The sequence below is a fragment of the Mastomys coucha genome, unplaced genomic scaffold, assembly GCF_008632895.1.
Source record: "Mastomys coucha isolate ucsf_1 unplaced genomic scaffold, UCSF_Mcou_1 pScaffold13, whole genome shotgun sequence".
In the NCBI taxonomy this organism is placed as follows: domain Eukaryota; kingdom Metazoa; phylum Chordata; class Mammalia; order Rodentia; family Muridae; genus Mastomys; species Mastomys coucha.
Genome location: NW_022196895.1, coordinates 28048990 through 28063052, shown reverse-complemented (window position 1 = coordinate 28063052; position 14063 = coordinate 28048990). Strand labels below are relative to the sequence as shown.

The 14063-nt window shown below is 38.3% G+C and overlaps 1 protein-coding gene across 2 annotated transcripts in view; it reads right to left on the bottom strand.

Moving 5' to 3' along the window:
• The window catches only part of Iws1 (interacts with SUPT6H, CTD assembly factor 1), a 29060-nt gene that overhangs the window by 13510 nt on the left and 1487 nt on the right, over positions 1-14063 (bottom strand). Inside the window, exons 2-6 of one of the 2 annotated variants that reach the window (XM_031365229.1) lie at positions 13055-13170; positions 5216-6119; positions 2363-2558; positions 1828-1885; positions 1316-1413 (exon numbers count right to left, since the gene is read on the bottom strand). In XM_031365229.1, coding sequence (XP_031221089.1) covers positions 1316-1413; positions 1828-1885; positions 2363-2558; positions 5216-6119; positions 13055-13170 — 1372 coding nt within the window. The remainder of the gene's footprint in view (positions 1-1315; positions 1414-1827; positions 1886-2362; positions 2559-5215; positions 6120-13054; positions 13171-14063) is intronic. The other variant, XM_031365230.1, reaches the window with a different exon arrangement.

The following is a 14063-nucleotide window of genomic DNA, read 5'->3' as shown; positions in this document are numbered from 1 at the left end:
AATTGTTTAATCTTGAGTCAAAGAAGTACTACTGGTTTTTTTTTTTGAAAGATTTATTTTATGTATCTGAGCACACTGCAGCTGTCTTCAGACACACCAGAAGAGGGCATCAGATCTCATTATATATGGTTGTGAGCCACCATGTGGTTGCTGGGAATTAAACTCAGGACCTCTGGAAGAGCAGACAGTGCTCTTAAGAGCTGAGCCATCTCTCCAGCCCTGTTGTTTTGTTTTAAGACAAAGTTTCTTTGTGTAGTTTTCATTGTCCTAGAACTTACTATGTAGACCAGGCTGGCCTCAAACTCAGAGATGTACCTGCTTCTGCCTTCCAAGCGTTGGGATTAAAAGCATTAGTCGCCACCAACTAGCTACATATTTTAAAGTTTACACCACCTAGCTACATATTTTAAAGTTTACATATGCATAACTTCCTACCACAAGAGGACTTTATGTCAGTTCTTATTCTACCCACTATAAACATTAATCACAATGAGGCCTAAGTTTTTCATACGCCACACTGACACCTGTCGTCTGTTAGCTTGAGAAGGAACATCTCAAGTCCTCAGTCAAGAACACAATCAATTTTGGAGTACTGCCTTTTTAGGAATAAGAAATGCTCAATTATTTAAATGTTTTTGTCTTATGAAACATGACTAGAAAAAAATTAACTGTTGTATTTTAGTCCTGAAGAGCACTGCTGAAAACAGTGACTGTAGGCATGCTAAGTGCCTGAGCTTAAAGCTATTAGACCCAAGAGGGTGCTACCTCACTCTGCCACTTGTCATGCTAATAAATCCAAAATTCTGAAAGCAGCACTCAAATATTGCTGCTTAATTCCTGCAGGTGATTAAAGAGAAACTCTTCTTGCTAAAGCTTCATCCTTACAAGTGTGGGCAGTGCTCAGTCTATGCTCCTAGCCCCTGTGGGCTCATCTTTTTGTGGACATGGTTCGGAACTATCTTAACATAATTAAGCAAAGTATAATTAAGAAACATTTTAATGTTGACTTTAGATTTATTTCCCCTGCCACCCAAAATGAGCTTCCTCCCCCCCCCAATTTTTTTCATATTAGGTTATTTCTCAGTAGAGTTCATCTTGTAAAAAATAAATTAGGAGTGTCAAGTAACAGCATAAATTTAAGACATCTGAGCACAGAGCAAATAGCAGCAAACAATTCACTAATATATAGAGGAGGTGAAGGGGGAAAAAAGAAAGAAAAAGAAACATACTCTTCTAAATCTGGAAACCTAGATGAGAAACAGGAAACCTCAACAGTGTCTACCTTCACTTTTCTCATAACAACAAAACCACTTACTGCTTTCCTCTCTTTATGTTATCATCGGAATCAGAATCCTCTGCTTCTTTTAGCTGTGTTTCGTTTTTCTCTTCCTCCAAATCTTCTTGGTTAAAACCCTGAAGACACAGTGAGTTAGCCCATCATAACCATCTTACAGATTTCCTTTTGCAAACAACTCCCAATTTTTTTTGTTAAATAATATATTCACAAAAGACAAAGAATACTAACTAGGTATCAAAAAGAATGTAACAAAAGCTCCCTCCTTACCCCTAATATGGGGAATTTTTTTTTTGTTCCAGAAATGTCCATACCTGTATGAGCATTTTCATGCTCTAGTGTCTCCTTTTACTATATATATGCCAGCATACTATTAAAGGTGGGTAGGGGATCCTGTCCTGCACTTTCCAAATTCTACAGCCCAAGATACCTCTACTCTTTGTAAGGCTTTGTACTATTTCACTGTAAGTATTATAGACCTGCTACACAGAAACAAAACAATGTGTACTTAAAATGAATAGTCCTATACTTACCGTAAATTCCTCTTCCTCTTCATCACCAGATTCTCCAAATATATCTGCAATAAGATTTCTAGAAAGGAAAATGTAAGAAGATTCATCTTTTTTACATTTGCATTATGTATCATTTTTACAAACAAGGTATAATTTATGGACAGTAAAATGTGCAGACCTTAGGCATCTAGTACAGTCACGTAACCAGTGCTCTACTCACAAAGCCTATTTCCCCAGAAGCTTCCTCACAGCTGTTTCTTACTTGGGCGGTGCTGAACCCACAGGTGTGGGTGTTTTGTTTTGTTTTTTCAAATAACTCTGACTGAGTCACATCCCCAGCCCTTCTAAATTGACCCTCCACAACCAAAACCCAGCACCATGTGTTTTACCAGTTCTTAAACTTCATGAAATCGAGCCATAAGACACTCCTTTTCTCCTTCAGTCAATATAATTTTAATGTTGTAGTTTGTTTCATAATACTTCAGCTCAAGTCCTAAATTGCCAAAGCCATTTTACCACGGAAGATCCCTTAAAACCCCCCCATGTTCTCACTTACTCTTCCTCATTGCCTGATTCACTATCACTGCCAAACAGATCCTTCTCTTCATTCTTCTTTACATTAGACTCTTCTTTCCCGACTTCTTCATCTTCGCTGTCAGATGCTACTGTCTTCTCTCTCTTGCCTGACTTGTCTGATACAACATCACTATCAGAGTCATCAGCATCAGAGACAACGCGACTCTTCTTTGCTGCTGTTGGAAAATGCAATCATTCATAGCCAGTTAAAGCCCGCTGATACACAAAACTAAAACACCAAAGACAACGCTGGTACACATCAGATACCTGGACAAACCTCTGAAGACATGTAAGAAAATTGAACTGATTGCCTCCAGTGAGTGCATAGAACTAGCAACCTCCGATTTTCAAGGAACCATAAAAAAACCTATTCCTATACCTCAACTTTTTTCACTTTTATGGAATTTTTCCCCTACACACACACTTACGCACTTTTATTTTTTTTACTGTATTTAAACTGGTTTTTTGAAACAGTGTTTCTCAGCCTTGGCCGTCCAGGAACTTGCTTTGTAGTTCATGCTAGCCTTGAACTCACAGAGATCTGCCTGCCTCTGCCTTCTGAGTGCTAGAACTAAAGGCATGCACTACCACCCCTCAACTCTGGATTGAACCTTTAATTTTGGTTATTCTCCTTTATATTCATTACCATTCTTGGACAATTATCTTTCTTTTCCTTAGTTTTATATTTTTCTGTTTGGCCCCTATGTCTCTGACTTCCTTGCCCCATTAGTCTGGCTTTACCTTATTGTCTTTAAAAAAAAAATTATATTTAACTAATTTTGCTTTTGAAATTTACTACTTAAGTGATTGTTTTCCTTTTAAATTTTTCTCCTAATTTCCTGTTCTTGTCTTCCCTTCTAAAACATCATCAGCTTTCATCTAGTATGCCTCGTTTCTCTTTCCTGTCCTTCCCATCTTCCTTTACCTCTCTGATTATTTTCATCCTTGCCCTAGGTAATTTCTGACTCCACAGCACACGCTACAGTAATGCTGCCATTTCCAGTCCTCTGGCCACTGGTGTATTAGGTGCTAATTTTAAGCATCTTTCTAGATCTTGTGTGATGCTGCTACTCCTACAGCAAGCAGTTTGTCTCCTTCTCACTAACTATATGGGACTGAGCCTTCAAGAGTAGACTGCTCAGGAAAATGACTCCCACCCCCAGACTAAGAAAAGATATCCAAACCAAGAGGTATATAAACCACCACACAGTAATACAAGAAATGTGAACTGGCAAAGCTACATGACTCCTCAACTATCGAAATCAAAGGTACTGAACCAGCTAAATAAAATGTAAGACAAAAGTTTCAAAACTTTCCTGGTAAAATGAACAATGACCTGAAAGGCTAGAAAGCAGGTGAATCTGATCCATACCCCAGAGAACTAGTGAGCACACACAGAGGAAAGGCTACAAAACAGATGAGAAACCTGAATGGAAATGTCAGCCAACACAGGAAAAAAAAGAAAAGAAAAAGAAAAAACAGCAAGAAAACAGATTTTAGGTGAGGGATAAGGGGGAGAAATTGTTAGAAACAAAACCTCAGGACATGAAATATAACCTAAAGTGCACTGTTTTCTGCTGTAACAACTGTTACTCTAAAGGAATATATATATATATATATATATATATATATATATTTTTTTTGCTAAAAAGGACAAGTTTGAGGCAGTAAAGACTAACACTCTGTACAGCTATGGTCTCCAAATAGAACCCTCTAAGCCTTTTCATATGCAGATCCTCAACAAGGTTTTAACATTGACTAAAGAGAAGGACTTGTGAAGCTCAGTTCCTGTTCGAGTGAAATTTGAATTAGCAGTTGCAGAAAATCCCAGCCTACTATAGACACAGACAAGAGTTTTCATGGAAACATATTTCTTTAAAATATTGGCTTTTCTAGGAAAGAAAAATGAAGCCTTTTATATTGGCAATTAAACCATCTTTTCAAGCACACAGAAGTTAATACAGTGAAGTTAGAATAACTCAAAGAAAATTAAGCCAATGACAGGAGAGGAAAATGAGTGTTTTCATTATAAGAAAATCATGCTAGGTTCTGGGATTTAACTCAGTGGTTCAACACCTGCCTACCACCAAGCACAAAGCCCTTGTGTGACCCTTAGCTTCAAAAAATAAAAATTTTTAAAAAATCAAAAATAAGGCAATTAGAATATCATGTTGGAAAACACCACAGATCTAACATCTAACATTAACCGTAGAGATTCAAAGTCAGTCAAAGTGCTGAGAATAAGTGACTATTGAATGCTCAACCATAAACGAGGAATCTGTATCACTCCCTTTAAGTCTCAGAAAATAAACAAGGTAGAAAGAACAGGGAGAGCCTATGAATCAGGGGATGTGGGGAGGTGGGGAGGACCGGAAACTTTCAATCACGACATGGCTATTGCACCCTTGTCACAACAGCTATGAATACCTGCCCAAGACTGGGACCATCAATATATGGTCATGTAAGGGGATGAATTTTTGAAGTCCCGTCCTTCCTGATGATTTATACTCAGTTAACAGTTGGTAGGGAAAGAAGAAATATTTTCTTCAATAGTGGAGCCACTGGAAAGATACAGGCCTTCCATAAGGTAAACATAATAAAACTCATTTGGTTACAAAACAAAAATAAAAAATGAGTAAGTACGGAAGGGAGTTGGACAAGACAGGATAATGAGATAACTATAATTAAAATATATTATGTACTTATGCGAAAAGGCCATGAAGAAATTAACATTACATTAATATATGCTAATAAAACATAGCAGATGAGGACCCAATGTTTTAGTTATAACTAGAGACAATAAGGAAAGCACCAGTCCAATAGGATTCCTTACATGCTTTGTCGTCATCCTCACTATCAGAAAGCACAGCAGCCTTCCGCTTTGCTACTTTCTCCTCATCCCCCTCCTTTTCTTCATCATCATCACTGTCGATTTTTTGCCTTTTGGGTTCTTCCTCCTCGCTGTCAGAGCTGTGGAGTCCTTTTCTGTCTGCATGGCCATCTGACTCATTCTGCACTTCAGAGTCTTCCCTCTTATTCTCCCCATCACTGTCATCTGATTCTGGCTTCTCTCTGTGTGTGGAGGCATTCTCAGCTTCAGAATCACTAGCAGGTCCTTTCTGAGGGTCCTCGCTTTCCGAGTCGCTGACTCGGGGTTTAGGGAGCTCCTCACTTTCTGAGTCACTAGCCTGAGGCCTTGGGGGATCCTCACTTTCTGAGTCACTGACTCGGGGTTTGGGGAGCTCCTCACTTTCTGAGTCACTGGCCTGGGGCCTTGGAGGATCCTCACTTTCTGAGTCACTGATCCGGGGTTTGGGGAGCTCCTCGCTCTCTGAATCACTTATCCGAGGTTTGGGAGGCTCCTCATTTTCTGAGTCACTGGCCTGGGGCCTTGGGGGATCTTCGCTGTCAGATTCGCTGACCTGAGGCTGCAGAGTGTCCTCGGTTTCAGAGTCACTGTCTGCATGCTTTCTAACCTCTTCCTTTTCAGAGTCACTTGCATGCCCATTAAGAAGCTCTTCATTTTCAGAGTCGCTCCCATGTTGGTTGACAGCTTCATTTTCAGAGTCACTGGCAGGAGACTCTGCATGCTCCTCAGAGTCAGAGTCACTGTCCTTCGGCCTGTGAAGCTCCTCACTTTCAGAGTCACTGGCATTAACATTGGAGGGCTCATCATTCTCAGAGTCTGTTCCATTATGTATCTTGGTCAAGCCGTCTTCTCTATCACTAGTTTCATTCTGAAAAAGTTAGAAAAAATTAGCAATGTCAAAAAAGGCAGTAAAATTTTTCAGCAATTTTTTTAAATATAGGAATTTGTGGATACTAAAAGATTTTTTTATCCTATACCTATACAGACACATCACTTTAAATTAAGGCCAGTCTGTGAAATGAACTGTCATAGTCTGTCCCCCAAAGAGAAGTATAATCAAGTCTGTATAGCATACTCCCAGATGTAGGGGGTTTCAGTTTATTAAAATGGAGCCTTAATTCCTCACATCATTCTAGTGACCTAAAGAAATCACTACAGCCAATTCAGAAGGGAGAAATTTATAGGACTGCATGAATACATTTCTCAAGAAGAAGAAGCCAAGAAGTATAGCATAAACCTTGGATAAAGATAGTTTGGATTTGCCCTTTAAAAATGGTTTTCATTTTACTACCATTGCAACAGCACAGCATTTCAAAGAAATCATAACTCTTATATATATTCACTGAAATATAACAAATTTAGGAAATGCTGTAAAATTACAAGCTTTTTAAAATTCCCAAAGGCATTTTTTTCTTGAGCTCTAAGTAAGTACTCAACTTGATTCCTTGTCACTGAGGAAGCAGGCATTTAGTAAGAGTACATAGAGACTGTGGGAAGAACATACACTCTTATGAGCCCTGAGTTTTCATCTTAGTACACTTCTTATTTCAGAAGAGTGCAGGTGAAAAATTAGCAGAAAGTCATCTAAAAAGGCAGGCATTTTAAACTGTTTCCATCACAGAGGTCTATCATTAGAGCACAGAATGCTCTCTAGTGCACAGGTACATACACATTTGGTGAGTGAATAATAAAGGGTTAAAAGGATAATACATTAAACAAACACTTATTTAATAAATACTATGCTCAAAGTTGTGGATGTTTCCCAGGTCCTGGCCCTAAGAAAGTATTTGTCTAAAGAGAAGTCAGGGATACAGAAGACAATACATAATAATTTGATCTATCACCATGAAGGTATACAAGATATTTTGAAAATGTATGTGTATATGTATATATGTGTGTGTATGTATATATATGTATACACACACACACACACACACACACACACGTATGTATATTTTGCAGGGGTCAGAAGTATCCAGATAAGGTTTCTCTGTGTAGTCCTAGCGATCCTGGAACTCACTCTGTAGACCAGGCTGTCTCCCTCTGTCTCTTGAGTGCTAGGGTCAAAGGTGTGCGCTACACGAACTCCTGGCTCCTATCATTTTTACTTCTTAGACTTTTTTGGTTTTTTTGTTTTTTAGTACTGGTAACTGAACTCAGGACTTCACACACGCTAGGTAAGTTCTACCACTCAGCTCTACCCCAGCACCACCCCTCTTGTGGGAGGTATTTCAAGACAGGGTTTCTGTATGTAGCCCTGGCTGTTCTGGAATTCACTCTGTAGACCAGGCTAGCCTCCATCTCAGAGATCCTCCTGCCTCTCTACCTCTCAAGTGCTGGGATTAAAGGCACCCACCACCACCTCCTGTCCTATCATTTTTAAAATGAGCTTTATAAATATCCAGACATTCATCCATTATGTGGCATGAAAGGATAAAACAGAGCAACCACTTCAGTCAAGAAAGAGCTAGTTCCGGGCATGTAGGCACACATCTTCAATTTCAGAACCTGGGAAACAGAAGCAGTCAGATCTCTAGGAGCACAAGCTAGCCTGGTCTAAACAGTGGAGTCCCAAGCCAACCAGAGCTACATAGTGAGACCCTATTCCCAAACGAACAAAACCAAAAAGAAAAAAGAAAGAACTAGTCCCAACAGACTCAAGCAGGAGGCAAAGACATTACAGAATTTGAGAAGACTATATTAGAAACAGAAACTATGTAGCTAAAAGGTTTAAGAGTTATCAAAATATTTTATAATTTTAGACTTTTAGTAATCAAACTGAAAACTTAAACTCTTTTAAAAAAATAGGAATCAGACATGAGTATAAAAAAAACATAACAACCTGTTACAAATTTCTTAAGAAGCATTGTTTTTATTCAAACAGGGTCTCAAGTATCTCAGATTGGCCCCAGGCTTGCTATGTAACCGAGGCTAGATAACCTTGAACTTCTGATCCTTCTTGCTTCCACTTCCTGAGAGCTGGGATAATAGGCATGCACAACTACACCTAGTGCCTGCCTCCCCTAACTCACACTCCTGTCCTGACACAGAACTCTCCATGTCACTGCTGCCTCCCTGCCCTTCACACATGCTGTGCCCTTTATTTTTTATCGCTTTTTCCTTTTCATAAAATTTGGCAGCCATAAAGCTTAACAAGAATATTCCTTACATGAAGCCTTCCTTTTCCATCTTCTATTCTAGAAAGAATAGATATTGTGCAATATAATATGAAAGTTAAGAACAGAGACTTGAGCCACAGTACAGCCTGTGGTCAAAATCATAGCCCTGCCACTTTATCCTGTGAATTAGGGAAATTTACTTAATGCCTCAAAGCCTTTTCCTCCACTATGTGATTGTCAGAGATAGTAATTATACTTTCTTTTTTCCTTCTTCCTTGCCATCCTTTCATTTGTTTTTTCTAGACAGGATTTCTCTGTATAGCCCCAGCTGTCCTGGAACTCAGTCTGTAGACCAGGATGTCCTTGAACTTAGAAATCCGTCTGCCTCTGCCTCCCAAGTACTGGGATTAAAGCCTAGCTAGTAATTGTACTTTAAAGAGTTGTTCTAAACATTAAATGCATGAAAAGCTGCTAATAACAAACCCTTACTAGTTATAATTATTAATCATAAATCTTTCAAGACACAGTACAACATACCCTATGACAGTAGGGCTAGTTAGTCATTACTCTTTCATATCTCACAGCACCTTCTATTACTACATCGCCAAAAAATGAGACTCTACCATCTCCATCATACATTGACCTTAAGATCAGATACCACTTTTTCCAATTAAAAATTTTTTGTATTTATTTCATATGCATGATTGTTTTGACTGCAGAGAAAATTTTATGTGTGCATGTATGTAAGTTCACTACTGCATGTGTGCCTGGTGCCTGCAGAGCCAGAAGAAGGCATCAGATCTCCTGGAACAGGAGTTATAGATGGTTGTGAGCCACCATGTGAGTCCCAGGAATTGAGCCTGTGTCCTCTCAAAGAGCAGCAAGTGCTGTAAATCACTGAGCCATCTCTCTAGCCACCTATTTTTGACCTCATGAAAAAGTACTTGTATAAATTCCACACAAAGGGAGTCAGAAAGATGACTCTGGCTAAAAACACTCATTGTTCTTCCAGAGGATCTGCATTCAGTTCCCAGTACCCACAAGGTGGCTCACTCCAATTTGAGGATATCTGATGCTCTCTTCTGGCCTCATATAAGTTGAACACAGCCTGATCAGCAGAGCAAGTTCCAGGTTAGCCATATTTTGAGACACTGCTTCAAAATCAAAGTGTCTAGACAGCACACAATTTGAAAATATCATGGGTTTTTGTTACATTTCATTTTCTAAGAGTAACAGGCATGGGCTGGAGAGATGGCTCAGCCGTTAAAGGCTAGGCTCACAACCAAAAATATAAGAGTAACAGGCAGATATGATGTGATATTTCATAGCTTTCTGCCTGCACAGTAGTAACTCTGGTCTCCATTCTGTGCAAGGTTTGCTCTTACTAGGATGTCAGAAAAACATTAAGACTGGGTCTACAAGAGGCAAGAGTTGCCAAACAGCAGTAACTACACATGGTCGTCCTCCTTCACACTCCAGAATGGGCCAGGAGAGGTTCAATGACCTTCAGCCAGGAATTGCCAGACTCCTCTCAATCAGGCAAAAAATGGAGAAACTTCTAAACTCAGCAGGAGGCAGAGTCTGGAATATCTGAACCAAATTACTTTCCTTCCAGTCTTACAGCTTATGATTCTAAGGTAGAGATTCTAATCTAGACAAATCATGAACCCAGGCCCTACTACCCCGAACCCCCAAGATAGTTTTCTTTTTGGAGGAAGCAAGATATCCTGCCTTAACATGATTTGGGTTTCAGATGGCAGGGATGAGGCAAAGTCCTGTAATCAATTTTCATGGAAACAGGGGTGACTGTACTGTTATATTATAAAATTAAATAATATACAGACACAAAGTATACATAATATCTTGAGTAACTTAAAAAATATATACAGTTTATATGCAAGAGGAATTAATATGTAGGAGAAATAATCTCTACAGGCCATTTCTGAGACATGTCAATCTTAATTTCTTTCTTTAAAATGATTTCATTTCCAAGTTTTCCACATGTACATTTACTTATTTAGGATATGTACTAGTTACAGACAAGCAATTGTCAATGTTTACCACTAAGTATGCAGCTATGAGATGGCCACCTTAACAGGATCTAAGCTGACACAGGCACTGGTTGTTCTTTCAGAGGATCTGGGTTCAATTCTCAGCACCCACATGGTGAGTCACATGTCTCTGTAACTCCATTCCCAAGACACCTTACATCTTCTTACAGCCCCTGCAGGCATCAAGCACACACATAGTACACAGACATACATGCAGGCAAAACACTCAACACACACATTAAAAAAAAGATGAAAAAAACTTTACACTATTAATAATTCTGTTTTAACATTTTACTTTTAGGAGATAAAAAGATGGTTCAGAGGTTAAGAGCACAAGCTGCTCTTCCAAGAGGACTAGGTTCAATTCCTAGAACCCACTGAGCCACTCAGAACTGTCTGTAACTCTAGTTCTAGGAGACCTGATAATCCTTTCTGGCCTATGAAGGTACCAGGCTTGCACATGGTACACAGATACACATTGAGGCAAAACATTCATATAAAATAAAATAAAAAGAAATCTTACTTTTATTATTTGTGGATGTGCGTGTATGTGTGTTATGTGTGTGTCCCCACACGTGCCCAAGCATGCGTGTGTCTGTAGAGGCTGGAAAGGAATGCTAGCCTGTTAGAGATGACCCTGACATGAGTAGTACACACTGAACTTGGGTTCTTTGGAAGAGCAGCAGGTACTTTTAACCACTGAGTCATCTTCTCAGTCCCTGCATTATTAATAATTCTTACCTGTCATTAATTAAAAATAGAATTTAACTTATTTAAGAGCCTCTAACACTGAATGACAGCAAAACACCTAAACAACAAGCTGCTCTAGACCTGCAATTTGCTCCTTGGTGTCCCCTGAGGTCTTCAAACACACCATCACTACCACTATCAGGAATGTTCTTCCCCTACAGACACACGCCTAAATGGCTATTTCTTGAGCATCCTTCCTCAACCATCCTCTTTAAATGTCCCCTTTGTAATACGAGCTACACAGACCTACTCAACATGGCAGACTAGCTTCTATCTTTGTACCCTACACTGCTCTTTTTTTGTTCTTTCTATTTGTCACTTTCTAATAGACTACATAATTTAAAATATATTATATATCCATATAATACATACTTATTTGATATATTTAAACATTAAATATATTTATAATATATATTTTAAATATATTCTTATATATAACATAAATGATTATAACATAAAATATACAGTAGTATAAAATAATATAAATATATTAAATATAGTATATTTATTTTTATATAGTGTAATGTTTTTCTCCTTCTACTGGAAAATAAACCCAACAATGGGATGTTGATTTTTATGTCCTTTTGGACACGGTATGTCCAAAGCACCTTTAAAATAAAGCATGACACACAGCAGTGGCCAGTAAATAAGTTCGATGTATATATGAATGTACACACTAAAAAAATAACGTGTCTGTAATAACAGAGTCAGTATAATTTCTTTTCTTTTTTTTTTTAAAGATTTTATTTGTTTACTTTGTGTATGAGTGTTTTATCTGCATGTACACCTGCATGGCAGAAGAGGGCATCAGATCCCATTGTGGATGGCTGTGAGCCACCATGTGGTTGCTGGGAATTGAACTTAGGACCTCTGGAAGAGCAGCAAATACTCTTAACCTTTAAGCCATCTCTCCAGCCCAATATAATTTCTAAGACATATCTACTATTTAAAATTGGACAATCTTCTATGCTTACATAATAAAAATGTCAATGATACAGTTCTTACAAAACTCCATTCACCTTTATCATTCCTATTTGTTTCAATGTATATCAAAGATGTATGCTGATTTAGTGGAAAATAGAGTTTTATGAATACTGAAAGGTTATATGACTAGGAAGGTATATTAAGTAGCTTCAAAAATATTTAGGACAAATGTTAAATACTAGAATACATATATACATTTTACCATTTGGTTATTAAACTAAAACAGCTTTTAAAGCTACATTTGCCATAAGTATGGTTATACATGCCTACATAGGAGTCTGCTAAGGCACAAGAATCCAAAGTTCAAGGCTAGCTTGGTTACATAAAGAGTTCAAGGTTCTAGCCTGGACAATAGACTCTGTCTTAATGATAAAAAAAAAAAAAAAAAAAAAAAAAAAAAAGGCTGGGAAGATGGCTCCATTGGTAAAGGCATGCCACTAAAGCTGATAACCTAAATTCGATCCTCAGAACCCACTTGGTGGAAGGAGAGAACTAATTTCTGCAAGGTGTCCTTTGACCTCCATGCCATGGCATGCTCAGCCCTGACCTACAAATAAATATAATAAAAAATAAAAGGTAGCTCAGTGGTAGAGTGCTTACTTTCCTAGAGATGCAAAGCCCTGGCTTTAATCCCAAGTAACACAATAACAAACCAAAACAAACATAGCAAAGCCAAATATTATTTAGGGATGGTGAGGCCTGCTACATCATATACTGAATAAACAGGCATAGCTGAAAACTGCCTAGTATTTGAAATTTAACCCAAGAGAACTTTTTTCTCTGTCATCATCAGATGATCAGACTATCCCTACTCATTTAAAAAAAACCTTCTACTAATTTTTGCCCTTTCTTTCAGGGTATTACACATGTACGGAAAAGCCTCCCCGAGGACACTGTACCTCTGAATGGTGGTCTACACTCCCAGTGTCGGATCCGGAGTGCTGCTCGTTTACATCATCCTCACCATCTGACCCTGAATCCCGCTCGTCCTGTACTGGGGTTGCACCACCATCATCTGCTTAAAAACAAAACAAAATCCCACTTAGAGTGTAAGGTGGATAGCATCTGTAATAATGTTTATGATCACAGTTAAATGAACATCTAGAGCTAAGATGGGCAAAAGTTCTGGACAACAGGATACTCATAAAAATGCTGACAACTACCACCACATGATGTGGCACACGAAACAGTGAAAATACTTCATAAAGGTAAAGCCCAGAACTAATATTAAATTCCAAGTTAGAAATCATCTAAATTATAGTTTCTATTGTTTTATTGTCTATCTTTCTAAGGCATTTACCACTTCCTAATGCATTATGTGCCTTAAGCTATTTTGTTTACTCTGGAGTTTTTTGATGCATAACTGAATCTTTGGAGCCCAGAATATAGTCTGTTACATGGCATACAGGAAGGGCTTGTGTATGAATGGAGAGCACAAGGAACTTCAGTCTAGAAATAGTAAAAATTCAATGAAGTATATAAACTATAGTTTGATAGAATGAATAGTACTGTCACCTAACCTTAGCCAATACCTTAAAAATACAAAGTAAAATTATCCTCGAGAGGTACTTAGGGGTACTAGAAGGCGTAAGACTTGATTAGCAGTTTAAGAAACGATTAAGTAAACAAATGAAAGTTAAATGAAACAGTCAAGTACAAGAAAGCCAAGAAAGTAGTATAGAAATGGAATTGCTTTCATACTGTTGAGATATTCAATTCACCTTAAGAGTAAAGTTTATACCTGGGCATGGTGGCGGATGCCTTTGATCTCAGCAGTAAGGAAGCAGAGGCAGGAGTATCTCTTTGAGTGCGAAGGCCAGCCTGCTCTACAGAGTGAGTTCCATGACAGCCAGGGCTGTTACACAGAGAAACCCTGTCTCAAAACAAAAACAAAGTAATTTTATAGAG